The sequence below is a fragment of the Danio rerio genome, chromosome 3 (genome assembly GCF_049306965.1).
Source record: "Danio rerio strain Tuebingen ecotype United States chromosome 3, GRCz12tu, whole genome shotgun sequence".
NCBI classification, from domain to species: Eukaryota; Metazoa; Chordata; class Actinopteri; order Cypriniformes; family Danionidae; genus Danio; species Danio rerio.
The window spans coordinates 24,959,204-24,981,055 of NC_133178.1; the positions used below are offsets into that span (position 1 = coordinate 24,959,204).

General features: G+C 34.6%; 2 protein-coding genes across 2 annotated transcripts; one reads left to right on the forward strand and one right to left on the reverse strand.

Annotated features, from left to right (window-relative positions):
• The first annotated feature begins 741 nt into the window (after nucleotides 1–741).
• nudt9 (nudix (nucleoside diphosphate linked moiety X)-type motif 9) lies at nucleotides 742–10,141 on the forward strand. The gene is made up of 8 exons (NM_213352.2): nucleotides 742–894; nucleotides 1,286–1,534; nucleotides 3,002–3,091; nucleotides 3,180–3,266; nucleotides 3,429–3,540; nucleotides 7,663–7,809; nucleotides 8,935–9,019; nucleotides 9,620–10,141. The coding sequence occupies exons 1-8, from the start codon at nucleotides 803–805 to the stop codon at nucleotides 9,763–9,765; spliced, it is 1,008 nt and encodes a 335-aa protein (NP_998517.2). The 5' UTR covers nucleotides 742–802; the 3' UTR covers nucleotides 9,766–10,141.
• A 3,505-nt stretch (nucleotides 10,142–13,646) lies between these two features.
• On the reverse strand, nucleotides 13,647–21,673 carry ppp4ca (protein phosphatase 4, catalytic subunit a). The gene is made up of 9 exons (NM_001110414.1): nucleotides 21,577–21,673; nucleotides 19,752–20,051; nucleotides 19,576–19,627; nucleotides 19,449–19,499; nucleotides 17,390–17,491; nucleotides 17,076–17,249; nucleotides 15,142–15,268; nucleotides 14,212–14,401; nucleotides 13,647–14,058 (listed from the first exon to the last, which is right to left on the reverse strand). The coding sequence occupies exons 2-9, from the start codon at nucleotides 19,859–19,861 to the stop codon at nucleotides 13,929–13,931; spliced, it is 936 nt and encodes a 311-aa protein (NP_001103884.1). The 5' UTR covers nucleotides 19,862–20,051; nucleotides 21,577–21,673; the 3' UTR covers nucleotides 13,647–13,928.
• Between the last annotated feature and the right edge of the window lie 179 nt (nucleotides 21,674–21,852).

Sequence of the window (21,852 nt, forward strand, 5' to 3'; positions counted from 1 at the left end):
TTATGATCCACATCTACCATTCTTAAACAACACATGCATTTCAGATTTTTGAAGACACACTGTGCATTCTAACACACACACACACACACACACACACACACTGAGAAAAGAGATTAGAGATACATTTAAAGTGACAAAATGATTGAACCATACAACATTTTTAAGTAAATATAATTAAAAATAAAAAAAGTAAATGAAACTAAAAAAGTAAATCTAATCTATTTATTGTGGCCTCGTTCATTTTTCAGAAATCATTCAGAATCTCATTATATTATCTCATTATATGATGTCTCACATAGTTAACTCATTATGAGATGTCTCACATAGTTAACTGGTCCACTTCCTTTTACAACAAATGTACAAAATGAACAAATGTAATAGTACAGAGAAGCACAGATGAAAAAGCTTAAGCTATTGATCAACAACCTAATGTTAGAATGTTCTCAATTGACTTGAATTTGCTCTGGTATATTTGTGTATATGTATGTATGTTTAAACTATTAATTTCTCTGATTTCTTTTTCTGGATAATAAAAAGGGCTGAAGTTTTCTCTCTTTTATCTTTCCATGTGATATTGTTGTCTGTTAAATGTTTAAAGATAATTATATGAATGTGTCTGACCTGAAATGAAAATAGATGTGTCAATATACAAGAGATGCATCCAGCAGAGCTCCCTCTAGTGCTCGTGCCCGTGATCATAATAACAGCCAGTCGCATGAATGACGTCACCGCATAGGCAGGGCTGATTTCTCGCTCACTTCCTGGTTACTGCAGTTGTGGGCTTTGTGTCTATTGATTGGGAATGAAATCAGTTTCCCGTAAATGGGTTGCATCGGTACATGTAGCGCTTAGTCTTATTGGGCTCCCCTTCTCTGCTGGCACAAGTGGAAGCTGGTATGTAAATAAATGAATTTAATAATTGCTTAAATCACTGCTATATTTAATAGCAGGTGCTGTGTAGCCATGTTATAAGTTTGACAGGTATATAAGCAATACCATTTTCTGTTTATAATGTGTAAATTAATCGGGTTTTGGCATCATCAAAGTTTAAATTCTTAACATTAGTCAGTTACAAAGTTTACAATACACCTTAAGTGCGTTCATTAATCTTGTTTTATGTTAATTTCGGCTTTATTGAACTCAGATATAGGATAATTTAAACAAAGCAATTGTATTAACTAACATTTAAATGCTTAATAAATAGGGTATTAAAGGCATTTGCTTGATTTACATGACATGATTAACAGACATAATTTCTTTAATAGTTTATTTAACTCATTTCCAGCAGGAGGAACGGCATTAGCTTCATTCCCAGTGTCTTTGCATCATCATCATCATCATCATCAACTCTCCGCATGGCTTCGCCCGCACACATTAAAGCTCGCTGTGCTGTGTATCCTGGCTCAGACACGCACAGATTTCCTGTCCCAGATGACAAAGTTGACTGGGAGACAGACTGGCCCCAGTACAGCCCTGTTAACTATACGGCTCCCGCTGTGCTGAAAAAGCCTGTTTGGGCTGATCTAGAGATTGGGTGAGTAAAACAAATAACAAGCAAAGAGCACCATCTTTAATGCCAATACACAATTAAATAAATATTGTAGCTTATTAGTTTTTGTTTTGTTATTCCAGAATAAATTGCAGTTCATATATCTACTTATTTTTGTCTTAATTATTTAAAATGTAATTATCTAGTAAAAGAAAGTAAAAGTGGCATATATAATGATGATTAAAAATTTATGAGTACACCATTTATTTTTCACCAGTAATGTTAAATGGTAAATTAAAACTATTCAGAAAGTCACAATTTTGTAATACACACTTTAGGGAATCAAATGTATGTATTTGTTTAAGTTACAGCTAATTTATTGATAAAATGCTTTAAAGTTTTCAGTGTTTTGAGGGATATTTTGTGACTTCTGACCTACAGTATCGCATTAGCTACTTCTGGGGTTACTGTTAGTCAAACTATGCATTTAATTAGATTTTTAATTAGATTTTTAATTAGACATATGTAGAAACAAAACAGAAAACAGTCTTGTGAATAGGTTAGTTGTCTATCGGTGCTTTAGATCTGCTGGTTTATATGCAGTTATTCGCCTCATTTTCTATTTAATCACTGAATTTAGGTTACATTTGAAGCATTATTTTTAGCTGAATTAGCTTGTTGGATGGTCATTATAACCACACTTTTTGTTGTACCAAAAATATTTCCTAAATATTTAGAATAAAGAAATATGACAAATATTTGTTTTTAAAATAGTTTTTTTTATTTACATCTTATATCATTAGAAAAAAGTTTTCAATTATAAACTGTAGCCTAGTGTAATTTATTAAGCAAATAACAAACTGGCCAACACAGTCAACTTTCCTCAGTCAGAATTTGGCCATTTAAATTATAAAAAACTGAAACAATAATAATAATAACAATTTAGAACTTCACAATTTTTCTAGCCTTTCTTGTAAAAGTGCTTCACACTTTTTTATTGCTAATAAGGTACAACATTTAGAGAATAAATGTTAATTGTCAAATGTTTTCTTTATTTAAAAACAATACAGTAACGAAAGATGACTTCTCTTATGTCATACGTTTTCTAGAAAAATAAGAGTCTTGAAAAAGGTAAGAGTCTTGAAAAATAATTGTTTGCATTGACCAAAACTGATTACTTGAAGTCACACCAGGATTCTGTTTGGTCTTAAAGTGTTTTTCAATGGGTTATTGTTACTATTTAGGATGGCATAGCAGTCAAAATAGGACAAATGAGCTCGTGTTTGGGACAAATTCTGGACCTTTGTCAGTAATGGGGTCTTCCTATCCAACCAAATCCCCTCGGATACGGGCCTATATGGTCTAAATTTTCATGCAGTAGCCAACATGTAGATGCATTTAAATAATTTCTCAAAATTATTTGATAAATATAAGTGATCAACAACAACACATTGATGAATACCTGCATGAAGTATCTGTATAAATGTTTAATTCTATATACTCTTCCTTCAGTGCATTTTGCCCACAGTTCAATTTATTGGATGGATCTGTAGACAGAAGAAGCCATGAGGGCCAATATCGCATACAGAACGGCAAACCACTGTGAGTAAAACATTACAATACCAACTTACCCAAAATATCAAATATTCCTGCTTATAAATGTTTTTTACTTTCTATAAATCATCCCCAGTAATCCACATGGAAGAACTGGACTGGAGGGTCGAGGATTACTAGGAAGGTGGGGTCCAAACCACGCTGCGGACCCAATAGTTACCAGGTATTACAGTTGTCATAATAAATGGTATACAAACACTTCCAACTGCAATCTTTCTCCCATCTGACCGGTTTAACAATGCATACCAGGTGTGTATTGTGCAGTGTGGTATAGTTCACTGGCTGAAAACAATCAGCTATTCATGTGTCAATTGGCCTCATACAGGTGGAAAATAGACTCGTCAGGGCAACGTTTCCTTCACGCTGATTCTAAATTACCAGTATTGCAGTTTGTGTCCATCAAGAGGCTAGACTGTGGTGAATGGGCCATCCCAGGGGTGAGTATATTCTGCACCTATTATTCATCTATTTTAAGCATATATGATACTCTTGCCCACAAAAACAATATTAATATATCAGTTCAGTTTCCTTTATTTTGTCATTCAGAACAGCAACGCAGAATGAAATTACGTTACATCCAACCCAGCAAGAACATAAAATACATCAGAAGACATTATAAAAACATAACATAATAAATCAGCTTTTGTAATTTCAAAAATATCTAAAGATATAGTTATATATAAAATTTAAACCAATGTAAAAATCACAAAAGCTAATATATAAATACTGATTGCACAGTTTGTTATAATAGTAATAATATTGACAGATAGTGCTAATTTAAAGGTGCAATATGTAAGTTTGACACCCAGTGGTTGAACTAGGTGTTGCACTCCTGGATCAAAACAAACTCAAGCCCAGGTTGCCAGATTGAGAACAGGAGCGAGTGATTTAGGCCGTGTTCTATATTAAAGCAATAGCACCCGATAGAAGGGATATTTTACATATTAAAAGGAGTTTTTGTCCTAACCAACACCTCGAATTGATATATTAGAAACTATTTCTATTTTTCGCAGTTGAACAACATTAAAACTATGAAAATGATGACCTCAGGTACACCTTTATTCAGTGTTAAATGCTAACAATGTGAGTTTAAATGCCATTTTACATGACATTTATTGCCATATACTGAAAGCAGCAGCAGATAGTTCACCTCAGATCTTGAAAATAAAATAAACTGTTTGAAATTGAACTTCAGAACTAAACACATATGAGCGATTCAGCATCTACATTTAATAATGTTAAAAATTTAAGTTCAAGTTAATTTATTCATAGAGCACATTTAAAAACAGTCACAAGACTAACCAAAGGGCTGTACACAAGACAAAGTAAAATAAAAAGACGGAATATAAAAACATAGAAATAAGGCAGGAGAAACGACTGATATAACTCAAGAAACGAGTAATATTAATAAGCCAAGCCAAAAAGGTAAGTTTTTAGGAGTGATTTAAAAGTAGATAGAGATGGAGCAAGTCTAAACTCAAGGGCCATGGTGTTCTATAACCGTGGACCCACCACAGAGAAAGCTCTGTCCCTTCTACGTTTCAGTCAGGACTGAGGAACTATAAAAAGGTGTTGATCACTTCACTTGATCTAAGAGATCCAACAGGCGTGTAAAAATGCAACAGCTCTGAGAGATAGTTTGGGGCTAGATTATAAATGGACTTATATAACAGTAAAAGCGCTTTAAAATCAGTTCTGAATTGGATAGGCAGCCAATGGAGGCCCATTAAAGATGGTTAATATGTATTAAATAGATTATAAACCTTACCATTTCGTGGGTGAGTGCATGTTCTGGGCTTCTGAATGGCTGTATTTAAATTTATGTCATGTTTCATCTGGAGCAAACAGCCAAATTGCTCATCACTGCAAATCTTGTCACACAGCGTGTTAGGACACACTGTTACAATGTAACCTGGTCACCTAATGTTTACATTCCTAATATTTATATTATTTACTTATTAATAACCTCATGTGGAACTGAGTCTCATTTCGGAGTCTGCTACTGTCCACTGAAGGTCGCATTTCAGTCACGGACACATGCTTTGAGATCCTTACTGACTGAATGAATGAAATAAGTGGTTTTCCACCAAGGCAGCCCAGCGTGCTGAAATATAATTGGCTAAGCTGGCATTGGGCGGGTTAAAAGAACCAAAACAAAAACAGACTTTCCAGCACAGAAGCTCATTTTCAGAGCAGAATAACTGACTTCAGCATTGTTTATCAGATAATGTTCACTTGTTTCCTAAATATCTGCAAACATATTATGGTATTTTTATGCTTTAGTCAAAAACGTACCCGCATCACCCTGAACTGTTGAAACATTTATTATTCCATACTAGCTATCAATAATATAAAAAAATGTCTTATTTAAAAGTCTTATGATAACAGGATAAAAATGATCACGAAACCACACTGATCTGTTATTCTGGCTTCGGTATTACCCGCCTGATGGTATGAGCATGAGTAGACTATGGCCAGGGTGGGTTGGATCGCTTAAAATGCTATTTTCCCTAGACAACCATCGTTGTTGATACAGTTCCTTAATGGATGTCATGGATCTTTCAGCTGACTTTATCTTCTTAGTGGTGTTCATGTCTTAACAGTGCTTAGCATATAAAAGTACACCCCTGCACAAATCTCTCTTTTGAATTCATATTTTTAATAGGAAGCTATACAATATTATATTTGTGCATATACACTAGATTAGTCAGTTCTGAAGCCAAATCTCATGCTTATCTAACAAAAAAACTTGCGATAACAGGCCAAAAACTAGTACAGCCAAATTTATATGTTATAGAAAAATATTAAATACAAACTTTAAAAAAGAGAAAAAGTCAAGAGAAGCAAAAACATTGACAAATTATGTTGAAATATTGTAGGTTGTAATTTTTTTTGCAATATTTTGCTTGATTTTAATTGTGTTATCTTTCAGTTTCTAAATATGTTTGGTGACTAAATTATTATTTTAATAAATATGTCTGTTTAATAAATCTGTTATGTTTTAAATGCACTTTAATACATTGCCTGTATTCTCTAAGAAATAAATAAAATATTGATTTTCAAAATGGGGTGTCCTCAATTATGCTGAGCACTGTATATAATTATACATTACATGATAGCTGAATAAATAAGCTTTGCATTAATGTATGGTTTGTCAAGATTGAACAATCTTTGGCTGAATCTGGAACCTGAGGGTGCAAAAAAAAAAATCTAAATCTAAATACTGAGAAAATCTGCATAAAAGGTGTCTAAACGAAGTGCTTAGCCATACATAATACTAATAGGTATTGAGTATTTACAGTAAGACTCTTACAAAATATCTGCATGGAACATGAGCTTTATTTAATATCATAATAGACATTACAAGATTTTCACCCATACAATGAATGTTTCATCAAAAATAAATCCGTGCAACCCAAGACAAGGTTTTGTGATCCAGAGTCATATATTATTCATTCATTCATTTATTTTTATTTTTTTGGCTTAGTTCCTTTAATAATCTGGGTTCGCCACAACGGAACAAACCACCAACTTATGCAGTACATATTTTACACAGAGGATGCCCTTCCATCTGCAACCCATCTCTAAGAAAGTCATATATTATGTTTTTTAATAACAATTTTGAACACAAAGTGTTTTGTGTGTTTATTGTGTTTGAAGTGTTAATTTTAATAAGCAGCATCTGAGGTGATTAAAAAACAAACAAACTTTTAAATAGTCCTATTGTGTTTTTTCAGACAATACTTTTCATGTAGCATGTTTAATGCTGCTGTTTGTTATAGTAAAAGGTCTGCAAAATCTCAAAGATCCAAATGCATTTAAAGTCATTGTACCGCAAGTATGAAGTGATTCTGTCTTAGATAAAATGAGCTTTAAGTAAAATCTAGTGTTTTTTTTAAACAATTCAAGGTCTACTTGACCACCAAATACTGAAGTTGTAGCTGAGGCCTGGAAGAGTTTGGTTTATGTTTTTGGGACGTCAAGATGAATGTGAATGTTCACTTTGCATGCGCTTCCAAAGCATAATAATTCAGATCAAAGTCAAAGTGGCATTTTTTTGGTAATATCTTGTTCACAAATGCTGATGAATCTTTCAGAGTAGCTCAAGTTCAGATATGAGCATTCAGTTAACAACATGAGCTGCTGACCAATTCAATTTATTTTTAGTTTCTTTTAACAATATAGGTTGTGGCAATGCAGCTTAACGTAGACAAAGAAATGAAGTAAAAACCACAGTAATATTTCAGGTAGTGGAACATATCAGGCAGGCAGGAGAGTAGTGATGGTATGCTGGTGTAGTTCCAGCTAAATTAAAACTGACTCTGTTCAGTTTAGTATAAATGTCACAGTTGAAGTTTATTTTGATTCAGTTCAATTAAATACAAATGTCACAATCACAACAGATTGACTCATAGTAGAGTAGCTCCTCGGAAAGAGAGTTTAGAGAGACTGAATGTTTGAACAAATCAGACACTAAGGAAAGAGTGAATGGTATGATTGTGTGACAAAATGAAACTATGGATTGTGTAACCAAATATCTTAACATACTATGTGTTTAGGGAATGGTGGATCCTGGAGAGCGCATTTCTCAAACACTGCAGCGCGAGTTCTCGGAAGAGGCACTGAACTCTCTGAAAGCATCTGACAGCGAGAGAGAAAAGATCCAGAAGCGGATCTCTGAGCTCTTCAGCTCGGCGGGTCTTCAGGTAAAATCATGCACTTATGAGTGGGTGCAGTGACTTTATTGAATATCAGCAAAAAGTTGTGAGAAACAGAAGCTCAAGTATATCCAAGTCAGAAAAATTGATTTATTTGTTGCAAAAAATTGAGTTGTTTCATAATTTTAAATGTGAGACCTTTTTCTATAACCATTTTATATGATCAGCAGTGAAACATTTGTTATTATTTTATTCAACTGTGAAGTCTCTTTACTGCACTGCTTTTAGAGAAGAAAAAAATCATTGTAAAATAAATATGAAGTAAATCAGCATTAAATTAATACTGACATTAATGCTGGGACATTATTACGCTAATTTTATGTTTGAAACAAATAATTTAGAAATTATAACTTCAGTAAATGTTTTGAAAGATTCATTCATTTTCTTTTCAGCTTAGCCCCTTTATTAACCATTAATCATACTTTACACAGCGGATGCCCTTCCAGCTGCAACCCTTCACTGGGAAACATCCATACACACTTATTCACATTTCACACACATACACTACAGACATGTCTTTGGACTGTGGGGGTTAAACCCAAGCACCCGGAGGAACCCCACGCGAACACAAGGAGAATATGCAAACTCCACACAGAAATGCCAACTGAGCCAGCCGAGGCTCGAACCAGCGACCTTCTTGCTGTGAGGCGACGTTTTGAAAGACAGAACTATATATCTAAGCAAAACGTAAAAAATAATTGTGATTTCTTGTTTTTTTCTTTCTATTTTTTTTCCAATTTGGAACAAGCTTGCATTTGACCCATTCCTAAAATACCCATTTCCAAATGTGTGATTACTTTGATTCAGAAAATTTTTATGATCTATGTCATTTTCAATTATGCAGTATATAATACAAAATAATAATAAATTCTCTGGGCGGCACGGTGGCACAGTGAGTAGCACGATCGTCTCACAGCAAGAAGACCGCTGGATCAAGCCCCGGCTGGGTCAGTTGGCATTTCTGTGTGGAGTTTGCATGTTCTCCCCAGAACATTTTCGCTCTTATTAAATTTCTGTAATGCAGAGATTCACCAATAAACACACACAATCACTAAACAATTGTAAAGCTTTCCAGCGTTGTATTAAAGTTTTTTTTTTTTTTACCCTCAATAGGTCTATATAGGTTATGTTGATGATCCGAGAAACACAGATAATGCCTGGATGGAAACAGTTGCAGTCAATTTCCATGATGAATCAGGTTAAAAAAAAACTATATACAGTGCTCAGCATAATTGAGTACAGCCCATTTTGAAAATGAACATTTTTAATCCATTTCTTAGTAAATATAGGCAATGTATTTTGGTGCATTTAAACAAAACAGATTCATTAAACAAAATTATTTATTCAAATAATATTTTAGTCACCAAACATATTTAGAAATTGAAAGATAATACAATTAAATTCAAGCAAACTATTGCAAAAAAAAAAAAAATAAATAAATTACAACCTACCTTATTTTAACCAAATTTGTAAATATTTTTGTTTCTTTAGATTTTTCCTCTTTTAAATTTGTATTCAATATTTGTCTTTAACATAAATTTGGTTGTACCAGTTTTTAGACCATTATTGTAAGTTATTTTGTTCGATAAGCTCCAGATTTGGCTTCAGCACTGACTATCTAATGTATATGCACAAAAATAATATTGTATAGCTTCCTATTAAAAATATAAACTTAAAAGAGGGATTTGTGCTGAGGTGTACTTATATATATGCTGAGCACTGTAGATGAAACATTGATATTTTAGCTGGCATGTTACTATGTAAAGTCATTTTTCCTCCTCTGCGTCTCTTCATCTAGGTGATAGTGTGAGTGAACTTCCACTGCAAGCCGGTGATGATGCCGGTCAAGTGAGCTGGACTGACATAGACTCTTCGCTAGCTCTTTATGCCAATCACTCTCAATTCCTGAAGACAGTTGCTGAGGAACGAAAAGCCCACTGGTAACAGAAAACGGTTTACAAACTGCCTCTCTGACATAACACGAATGAAGGGGAATGTAGTTTGACTGTAGGATAAGAAGATTTACTGTATATCTTGGATGCCTAACTCAAGTAGGATGCTGGAGGTTATTAATATAAAGAGTGCACCATTAACTGCCGAAATCACATTCCAGTTAATCATAGGTTGACCTCATTTATTCATTAACTTTTTCAAAATCCAGTATAAAGCACGGTTTTGGAAAATAAAGGCCCATTGATTATTTATATAATGTATTCTGGTTGCACTGAACTGAAGGCTATAAACTCAGTATGAATTTGGTCAGTGTATGCATGACTGACTCTGTAATAACCAAAGGAATAAACCATCTTATAATACAGTACACTTACACTACGAGTCCTTTTATCCTGTGCTGAACATTTCAAAAATAGTTCTGCTATCATTTCATGTTGCTCGATTTATTTTGATGTTTTATTGATTTATTTTGCCGGTATTTTTTGTCTGCTTGATCTGAAAATCATGAATAATCTGGATGTTCTCAAAGCCTCAAGAATTATTTCTAGGTTTGATATTAGTTAACATATCCCTCATTAAAAAAAGTTTACAGCGAGGCATATAAATGCAGATATTTGCTGTTTACAACTGATTTGATTGTCTTTACAAATGTTTGCAACTGAGCCCCATTTACATAGACAAAAAGATGTTTAAATAAATTCATACCATTTACATAGGATCAGAATTCAGTCACTATTTCAGTTTGTAAGTGGTAAAATGCCATTAATTTTCTCTTCATCTTCTCAAGCGCTTTCACTATATCTAAGAAAAGAGCTCTCAGATTAGAGTATATTTGTGTTAAATGACACAGCAGTATCAAAACTGAGGCTTTAATGGCTTATTTGGGTTTCTGGTTGACTGAGGCACATTGAGTGATGGGATTGGTTTTATCATTGTTGGTTGCAAGTTAACAGTTTTAGAGATAATTGATCCAATCAAGAGAGATGACACATCAGGAGATGACTTCATCAGCACATATTTTACGATACTTGATTCTGTTCCTTTTAGTATTTTTGGCAGCACTGAGGATACTATCTTTAAATGATTTAATTGACAAATAGATTTTAAGAATTGTGTTTAAATATTATTATTTAAATAAAACATCATCCAATTTCTCCTCAATTTATGTTGGTTCTATGAATGGTGAGACATTTGGTTACCAATCATTTCCTTAGTTTGACACTTAAATTTGCAGCAATTATGCTAAACACCTTACCTGGTCTAATTAATATGCATAAATGTAAGCTGCTTAATTCTCTAAATTCAACAAAACTGAAACTAGATTAGGTGACGCGGTGGCACAGTAGGTAGTACTGTCGACTCACAATAAGAAGGTCGCTGGTTCGATCCTCAGCTGGGTCAGTTGGCATTTCTGTGTGGAGTTTGCATGTTCTCCCTGCTTTTATGTGGGTTCGTGGGGTAACTTGTCCGTAGTGTATTTGTGAATGGGAGTGTGTGGATGTTTCCCAGTAATGGGTTGCAGCTGGAAGAGCATCCGCAGTGTAAAACATATGCTGGATAAGCTAGTGTTTTTTTTGCTGTGGAGACCCCAGATTAATAACGTGACTAAGCCGAAAAGAAAATAAATAAAAGGGAGTATTGTCAAATATGGTTACCTATGCTTTTACCCATTCAAGTGTTAACACACAAGTCATGACATTTTGATTCAAAGGTTTCTCCATTTTTTGAACTCAACTTTTTTAGGTTTGATAAGCACCAATTAATCACAGATTCACAACGACTAATAGGTACATACAGTTGAAGTCAAAATTATTAGCCCTCCTGTGAACAAGACATGTTCTAAATGATGTTTAACTAACCACAGAAATCTTCACAGTATTTCCTATACAGTTTTTTCTATTAGGAAAGCTTTATTTTAGTTGGGTGGAATAAAAGCTGTTTTTATTTTTTTAAAGACAATTTTAAAGTCAAAATTTTTTAGCCCCTTTAAGATTTTTTTTCGATTGGATACAGAACCACTGTTATCCAATGAACTGTCTAAATAACTAAACTTTCCTAGTTAAAAAAACCTAAAATAAGTAGTAAATACTGTGCATCTGTAAAGTATTCATAGCGCTTCACTTTTTCCACATTTGTTTATGCATACTTAAATTCTACGCACACTACTCCATAATGACAGTATGGAAAAAAAAAAGATTTTTTGAAATGGTTGCAAATTTATTAAAAATAAAAGACCTGAAAAATCACATGTACATAAGTATTCACATCCTTTGCTCAATATTTTGTTAATGCACCTTTGGCAGCAATTACAGCCTCAAGTCTTTTTGAATATGATGCCACAAGCTTGGCACACCTGTCTTTGGGAATTTTTGCCCTTCCTCTTTGCAGTACCTCGCAAGCTCTATCAAGTTGGGTAGGAAACGAAGGTGTACAGCCAATTTCAGATCTCTCAAGAGATATTCAATAGGATTTAGGTCTGGGCTTTGGCTGGGCCACTCAAGGACATTCACTGAGTTGTCGTGAAGCCACTCCATTGATATTTTGGTGGTGTGGTTTGGGTCATTGTCCTGCTGGAAGATGAACCGTCGCCCCAGTCTGAGGTCAAGAGCACTCTGAAGCAGGTTTTCATTCAGGATGTCTCTGTACATTGCTGCATTCATCTTTCCCTCTATCCTGACTAGTCTTCCAGTTCCTGCTGTTGAAAAACATACCCACAGCATGATGCTGCCACCACCAAGCTTCACAATAGGGATGGTTTTAGCTGGTGATGAGCCGTGCCTGGTTTTCTCCAATTGTAACGCCTGGCATTCACTCCAAAGGGTTCAATTTTAGTCTCATCAGACTAGAGAATTTTGAGTCTAATGGTCTGAGAGTTCTTCAGATGCCTTCTGGCAAATTCCAGGCAAAGAGTTACCTCTGTTTGGCCACTCTACCATACAGGCCTGAATAGTGAATTGTTGCACAGATGGTTGTCCTTCTGTAAGGTTCTCCTCTCTCCACAGAAGATCGCTGGAGCTCAGACAGAGTAATCATCAGGTTATTAATCACCTGCCTGACTAAGGCCCTTCTTCCCCGATCACTCAGCTTAGATGGGCAGCCAGCTCTAGGAAGAACTCTGGTGGTTCCAAACATCTTCCACTGATGGATGATGAAGGCCACTGTGCTCATTGGAACTTTCAGAGCAGCAGAATGTTTTTTTGTAACCTTCCCCAGCCTTGTGCCTCGAGACAATCCTGTCTCAGAGGTCTACAGACAATTCCTTTGTCTTCATTCTTGGTTTGTGCTTTGACATGCATTGTCAACCCTGGGACCTTATGTAGACAGGTGTATGCCTTTACAAATCACGTCCAATCAACCGAATTTACCACAGGTATACTCCAATTAAGCTACTGAAACATCTCAAGAATGATCAGTGGAAACAGAATGTACCTGAGCTCAACCTAGAGCTTTACAGCAAAGGCTGTGAATACTTAATGCAATTTTTTTCAGGTTTTTCAATTTAAATAAATTTGTTAAAAAATATTTTCACAATGTTATTAAGGGTGATTGTGTGTAGAATTGAGAACAAATGAATTTAATCCATTTTGAAATAAGGCTGTAACATAAGAAAATGTGGAAAAAGTGAAGCGCTATCAAAACTTTCCGATGCACTTTATGTACTGTTATCATGGCAAATACATAAGAAGGTTATTTAAAATGTGTTAATGTTTAAAACTAATGTTTAAACTGTAGAAAAAAAAGCTCTGTTCAACAACTATAACAAAAATATTTTAAAGAATGTAAATTGACTTCTACTGCACTTAAGTGTTTTTAAAAACTAGCCACTAGTTGATGGATTTGCTCATTTCTGCACAGATTAAAATATGCAGATATATAAACCAGTTCATTTTATTGTTTTGGTTGGAAAAAGGATCAATTTGATAATACAAAACTACCACATAATTAGGACAGTCAACACTTAATTACATTTTACAAGATGTATCGCAAAAACCTTATAAAGAGGAAGGAATGTAAAAAGCGAACTGGAAATAGGCAGTAAATGCTGTAACAGGTCCATTCACAGATTAATGTTGTGCAGATAAAAGTTGGCTAGGGAAAAAAAGCCTGAGAAAAGAATTGAGTCTATACATGTGCATCAAGATGGTGAACTTGAGTCAAAGGAAATAGTCAGCAACAGGTTTCTTCGAAGGGAGGCCTCTGGTTTCCTGCGGGGCAGCTTCAAATATGATAAACTCCTTCTGGAGATGCTCATCAAGCTCCAAAATGGCTGCCACATTTCCACATCTAAGAAAATACCATAATAGGAGGAAAAAAGTAACAGTTAAAAAACTTTCTTTAAAATGTAAATATGCTGGTTTGCATCACTCACCTCACACCTTTTAAAATATCTCACCATAAAGAAAGTTATGGGAGCAATGTAAGACAGAAAAGACACACCTATAACAGTAGTTTGGAGCAGACCATACTGTCAACACAGTGTCATTGAAATGCCACTTGTAGCCCTCCATGACCAGCTGATGCGCTCTGCAGATCATGCTGATATCATTGGCAGCATTAAATTGTGCCACCACATCACTACCAAACAGATATCCAGCTCCTCTCGGGCTTACACCCCAGCCTGTGGTGTCTAGAGAAAGGAGAAAATTAGCAATCTTAGGTCTTTTAAATCAACATATTAGCTATGTTTCCATCCAAAAATGAGAATTAAATGCATGTGCTTAACTAGAATATCACATAAGCCATGTGAATAAAGCAAAGATTCCAATCAAGTAGTTAAGTAGAACAAAATGGTCACTTCCTGATTAACAGGTGCCAAATATCAAAAGTAAAAGCGGAATTTATTGCAGTAGGAGAACTGTGTCAATCTTTTCTTTATTTATTAAGTGACTTGCACTTCAGAATAAAAAAAGTATGCTGACACGTGATGAATGTATGGTGATGTATGAAGGTGTGACGAAGCACAGATGTTCTTGACACTTCTGGAGATAATTAATAATGTTGTAACACTACAACTGAAATAGTTAAGGCATTTTAGATTGATTAAAACAACATTTCAGATGTTTTACAATGTGCTCAGCCTGCTGGTTTGTCCATTCACACACAATTCACCATCACATGATCTCTTAGAACAAAATCACATGACCTTTTTTAAATACACAAACTTATATTTGTTTGGTAAAAGTGTTTCCATCATAGCTTATGCACATCTGTTCTTATTAAATAATATATTCATAAACATCTTGGCGTATCCATCAATCATTTTTTTTAAATGCGCATATCCAATATGTGCATACAAATAGGTGGGTGGAAACATATAGCTACATATTGATGGCCTTTTTAAATGGTATAATATCATTTTTGTCTCACCTTCTGGATCAGACCACAGTAGGTCACACATGGGTCCATCATGAGGAACTTCCTGTTTTCGGTCAATAGTCCTGATCTGATCTAAGGTCTGAATAGATGGAGAAAGACCACCGTGCACACAAAATATCTGGGGGATCAAAAACAGTGTATATAAATCTGGGGTCAGTAGATGTTCAAAACAGTGGCTGTTTACACCAGTTTTCATCTTAAAATGCGTTTTTGCAATACTCTGTGAAAGTTACAAACACTTGATTGTGAGGGCATGATGTCATGCACATGAGGATTTCATGTTCAGTTGACAAATTCGCAAAAGCATTTGACAACCAAAACAACTATGGCAAACTACAAGACTGTACATACATTAGTGTCATCATGATACTGCAATTCAATACCAGGCGGTACCAGAATTTTAAAACATCCATTTCAGTGTTCTGAAACTGCTAATTTCCCTTCTTGTTCACGTGCTCAACAGAAATGACTGTAACTGGTCATGAAGGTCATCACTGCAGTTTTACTGAGTATAACCACAGATACAGGGTCACTAGAGTGTTTCAAAGTCATGTCGATCAGCTGGTTTGCCTATAGGCTGACATACAAGCGATCTGCTGATGAATCGCAGGTGTAAAACACTCCAGTGTCCTTGTATCTGTGGTTACACTCAGGGCGTATGTACAGTTGCCTTGAACCGGGCCGAAGCACACTTGTGAAACAGTCACTTATAAGTCACATCTCATCTTTTGTTTTGAGCCCAAGTGAACCACGCTCTGGCACATCTCTTCCAACCAGGCCAGGGCCGGCCAAGTGAACCGCACCTGAGCCCAATTTAGGGCGCACTCAATAAACAGCAGGGAGTTCAGTGAACTGATGACCTTCATGTCCAATAACTGTTGAGCACTTGAACACAATTGCAAATCAGCATTGTTTAAGAACATGATCCACAGCGCTCAAATGTTAGCAGGAAATGGACATATTTAAAATTTCAGTACTGACTGGTATCGAATTCCAGTATCGTGACAACCCTAACATACATAAGTGTGTAGTGTTTCTTTATTACTGGCCAAGCATGCATAATGCAGCATTTTTAAATGTTTCTTATAGATCAGTGTGAACAGACAATGCAAACTCTTCAAAACTGCAAATGTAAAACTTTATCTTCAGTACATCATTGTTTTGTAAACAGCCTTATGCTGGGGTCCCAACAAATTCAGAGAATGATGTCACTAGCTTTAGTTTACTCATGGGATGTTTTTCCACTACAAGCTGATTTTCAGCTCAAGTTGAATAATTCGAACTTGCATGGAAGCTGCAATTGAGGCAAACTTTCCTTAACTTTAAGGCTGATTTATACTTCTGCGTCAAACACCGGCGTATGCTACGGCGCTGACGCATAGCCCTTCGCCGTGGCCATCGGCGTCACTGACGTGCACCTCTCAAAAAAATGTAACTACACGTCGCAACGACGCGTAGCGTAAGCTCTGTGATTGGTCGGCTTGGTAGCGCTGACGAGTCTGGGCGGGACCGAGAGCCGCGCGAGCGATTGTTTACAAGTGTGGAGTCCCGTGAAGAAGCTCCGGATGGAAAGTTTTGTTTTGTGTTTACCTAATAGTTAAAGTTGTTGCACGTCCGCCGGTTCCTGCCTCAAAATGAGCGAGTTTGAGCCACTTGTACATCCCGGAAGTGTTCAGGAAAAGCAAAAAAGTAGCGAAGAAACTCAACACAGAGGAACATTTACACCTCACTGCCAACTAGCGTTTCGGAAGTGTTAATGCAGACCGACAGAGACAGCGCGCAGAAGTATAAATGCACAGCTACGCGCGTTGCCTGCGCCGTGGGTTACGCTGGTCACTTGACGCAGAAGTATAAATCAGGCTTTATGTGCAATCTACTTCATGAATACTTAATTTAGATTTTTTGTGTGAAGTAAGAAGACCTACCTTGCCATCAACAATGGCAGAGAGCGACAGGTAGTCAAAGATCTCGGTGCAGTACCTCCACACAGTAGCAGAGCCGTATTTTCGATGACACTCATCAAAAAAGCCATAGACTTGTGTGATCTGCCTAGACTCGTGATTCCCTCTGATCAGTGTAATTCTGTCAGGGTATCGCACCTGAAGGAATAAATAAAGAAAAGACCATTAAGGATACAGTATAGAGTGGCTTTAATACAATTCATCTTTACTCAAAGATTTCTGAATATAATGCAACTATAACAAAAGAAACAAGATTAACTTGCAGGCAGTTACTGCACCTTTAATGCTAGCAGCAACAGAAACGTCTCCACACTATAAAACCCTCGGTCCACAAAGTCTCCCATGAAGAGGTAGTTTGTTTCCGGGACTTCACCCCCGACCTAAAGACAATCATCAGAGATAAACAGCACAATGCATTAGCTTTCAAAAATTGATCTCCTAAGGTCCATACAAATTTAAAAAGGAGAATTTACCCAAAGATATTATGTTGATTATATTATGGCAATTAAAGGTATAAGTGACATTTTTTATTTTAGTAAAGAGTGTTAGTGATTGTCCTAAGTAATTTGTAACACACAACCTAATGTCCCTTTAACAGTTAAAAAACAAAAGAAAAAAAACCCAGAAGAAATTAAAATTATGAATAATGGATAAAATAAATGTCACTATCAATCTAGAACCATTATCTATATTTAGCTGGGATTTACAAATATTATATATTGCAATGCATGTTGAAGTTCATCTAGATTTCAGCAGTCTAACATGGTAAATGTAATTGTATGGCTTGCATGGAACCTCACCCAAGTTGGTAATAAAAAAGTACAAGGTGCAGAACAGAAAAACTCTAAAGGAGATGTACTATGCAGTGAAAAGTGCCAAAGGTGGAAGTAGCATTGAGTTGCATTTTATCAATCACCAAAGACTATGGTTACAGCTAGAACTCATCTTTAATGTTCTGGTGAAAACAAAAGATAAACTTCACTTCAAGAGTTCAAACTTAGCTGATGATTAATCATAAAGCGAGTTTGGCATGATGTTCTAGGAGAGAGCCCTAAGCTCATAAGATCCTTAAGCTTGGGGCTCCCTCCCTTTGCAGGGCGAGAGGGGAGTTTGAGCTCAGGTAGGTTTTGAGAACGCCCCTCTTTGTTTAGAGCTGATGACAGATCATAATTTGCTATGTAAAGATATACTGCTGGTTAAGAGCTTGACTATGGTGTTAATTTAGATTGATCAATTCACTTATGACACATGTTTTTTGGACTGTGGAAGAAAACCGGAGAGCCCGGGGGAAACCCACACGAGCACAGGAGGAACATGTAACCTCTGCACATAAACGTGAGGTTTTTAAAAAAGTGAGGTTCTTGCTGTGAGGCAACAGTGCTAACCACTGGGCCACCATATAAAGGGAAAGGTGGAGGAGTAGGGGTGGAAAAAGAGATTCAAGGCGAAGATAACTGTAATAAGAAACTCTGGTTATTTACAGCGAGTTAGGAATCATGTGATTGGTGAATCATGCACTGGTTAAGGCAGGACCAGCTGTGTCCAATCATAAATAACATGCTCCTCTCGAAACAAGTTCATGAATAAACTTCACTTTGGATGACTTGAGAACGAGTAAATTAACTACACGTTATCTTTGATTGAAATATCCCTCTAAAGCAGGAGTGCCCCGACTTTTTCTTATGAAGGACCACAAACCAAACTAGATTAAGTGTGGTGGGCCAAAGGTAAATATACCAAACTCTATTACGTTAATGTTGTCATTAGTAATTTCCTAAATTATTTAATACATAAAACAAACTAGAGAACATTACTTTATATTAACTAATGCAGTATATACACATATCTTACTTGTATAATAAACTTAATACAGTTAAAAATAATGCCATGAATTACAGAATGGAGTTACACTAGTCAAGCTGCACCTGTTTTTACTTTGATTTGTTGTGTGACTAATTAGATTTGAAAAAATCTGATTCATTTACAAATATGTAATTGGGACATTTAATTTCAGTTTGCTTTTTGTGGCTCAGCAATAAAACAAACAAAACAGGCTACACTAAAGAAATTACGATCTCTGTTCAAGATATTCACTCAAATCCTTCCCATCATTTTCCCCCTCTTCTCATGTGAATAGCTCATGTTGGTCAACATCTGTTGTTTTTAAACAACATCTGTTGTTTTTAAATGTGCTCTATAAATAAAGCAAACAAACAAACAAACAAACAATAGCGGGCCGAGTCAAATGTTACCATGGGCCAACTTTGGCCTGTGGGCCCTAGTTTAGACATGTACTATAAAGTAAACATGTATGCTGCTGAATTATTAATTGCTTACCCTAAAGAGCTCCTTTAAATCATAAAACTGGCCATGTATGTCACCACAGACCTGCAAAAAAAGGTGGATTGATCAATTGCATAGTCCTGTAAAAGGTTATATAGGTCATTGATATAGAAATACTCACTGTGACAGGAGAATCTACACTCTGAACATTACTCTCTTCTACCAGAATCTCCCTATAAAGCAAAACAATGATACAGATAGCATAAATAAGGCAATTCTTGTTCAGTTTATTCAAAACAATCAGCATCAATCATTTAGACATTTATTGGTTGTTTATGGTGGAGTAAAAGGAGTTACCTTGCTTTGGCACACAACGCCTTGACTTCATTTTCCTTGATAAGTTCACAACGTCGGAGTTGCTCAATTTGTCTGTCCAGGTCAGTGAAGTCGCCCATGATGACACACATGCATAGACACACTAGTAGAAACACTCCTCAATGTGAGGCTGATGATAAAAAAAAAAAACTCTGGTTCTCCAGTCCTCAGTTAGTCTCACAGAGACCACAAATACACTCGCCCCCCAGACAAATTAAGAGACTATGAGCTTGTGCATCATAATAACACACACACCAAGATGATCCCGAAAGATGCCGACAGCTGCAAAACAGAGATACAAATGAAAAAACATCAAAATCAAATTAGGCAAATCTCCCAGTGACTCTTTCAATGAGTAATATAATAATAATAATAATAATAATATTAATATTCAATTCATCTTTATTTCTGTAGCGCTTTACAATGTAGATTGTGTCTAAGCAGCTTAACATAGAATTTATAGTAAAATGAACCTGTCAGTCCAGTTTTCAGAGCTAAATTTCAGTTCAGTTCTGTGTGGTTTATTATTATGACAATTAAAAATAAATATATTTTTGTTATTTAATAATACTTATAATTATTATATCAAAATTATACATGGATCAAAATAGTTTTTAATATGATGACAATTTATTCTGAGATTAATTATTTCTGAGCCGCAGCCGTCACATACACACATAGGGGAAAAAGACAGTGACTGTGTTTACATAGACATCAGTAATCAAATTTTTTGACAAATTATTAAATGGTGGACTTTAAACGCATATATATATATATATATATATATATATATGCATATATATATATATATATATGCATATATATATATATATATATGCATATATATATATATATATATATGCATATATATATATATATATATATATGCATATATATATATATATGCATATATATATATATATATATATATATATATGCATATATATATATATATATATATATATATGCATATATATATATATATATATATATATGCATATATATATATATATATATATATATGCATATATATATATATATATATATATATATATATATATATATATATATATATATATATATATGCATATATATATATATATATGCATATATATATATATATATATGCATATATATATATATATATATATATATATGCATATATATATATATATATATATATATATATGCATATATATATATATATATATATATATATATATATAATGGCATGCAAGTATTTTTATGTTTGATGATTCTTTATATATATATATATATATATATATATATATATATATATATATATATATATATATATATATATATAAAAATAATTTCACAGAAAACTTAATTTTTTCGTAAACCGGTACATTAATACGCTACTTGACTTAAATGCGTGATGATTTCTGGTGTTCATTTATACATAGTAATTGTTAATGCTATATTGCTTTATACTATATGCTATAAATAAAAGACATAATAATAATAATAACAGTTGAATATACAAATAAACAAAATATCAACAAATAAAACCATTTACACTACCAGAATTTGCCCAGTTCCCGAAGAGACTAAGCCACAAGTTCTGACAGACGTTAAATAAATTTTATTGTTATTACAAACATTTGAACTTTTAATCGATTTACAAAACCTGGAGTAACTTAAAACATAACACGGCACGGACAAAGCGGTTAGCGTCAATGCTAGTCACAACTCTGCCCTATTTGCCTACATTTTGAGTTAAAATACAACTAATATAATGATTAAATTTCAAACATTAAAATTAAGGCGAAATGCAAATAAATACCTTGGGCTTTAGGTTAATCTCGTTCAGGCATTCGTTGTTTCTTTTGTAGATGTTGGGAAAGGGAAAAGGCCTTTAAAGCCTGCTGCAAACATTGTTTCGGCTAGTCTTTCAAAATAAAGGTACCGACCTCTTGTTTTATATATTATCACCGTCCTTTAATCGTTGTATTTAATGACCTGTGTGTATATCCTACTATTGAGTAAGATAGTAATATAAGATTTGTTTTAAAATAATCAAATATTTTGTCATGATAAACGAATCGTTTAAATCTTGGGG

Coding starts and splice junctions, on each gene's coding strand:
- nudt9 (NM_213352.2), top strand. CDS start 803: ATGAAATCAGTTTCCCGTAAATGGGTTGCATCGGTACATGTAGCGCTT. Junction 3,267..3,428: donor GCGGACCCAATAGTTACCAG/GTATTACAGTTG, acceptor GGCCTCATACAG/GTGGAAAATAGACTCGTCAG. Junction 9,020..9,619: donor CAATTTCCATGATGAATCAG/GTTAAAAAAAAA, acceptor CTCTTCATCTAG/GTGATAGTGTGAGTGAACTT.
- ppp4ca (NM_001110414.1), bottom strand. CDS start 19,861: ATGTGTGTCATCATGGGCGACTTCACTGACCTGGACAGACAAATTGAG. Junction 17,250..17,389: donor TGTTGCTGCTAGCATTAAAG/GTGCAGTAACTG, acceptor TTATTCCTTCAG/GTGCGATACCCTGACAGAAT. Junction 15,269..17,075: donor CTGCCATTGTTGATGGCAAG/GTAGGTCTTCTT, acceptor TTGATCCCCCAG/ATATTTTGTGTGCACGGTGG.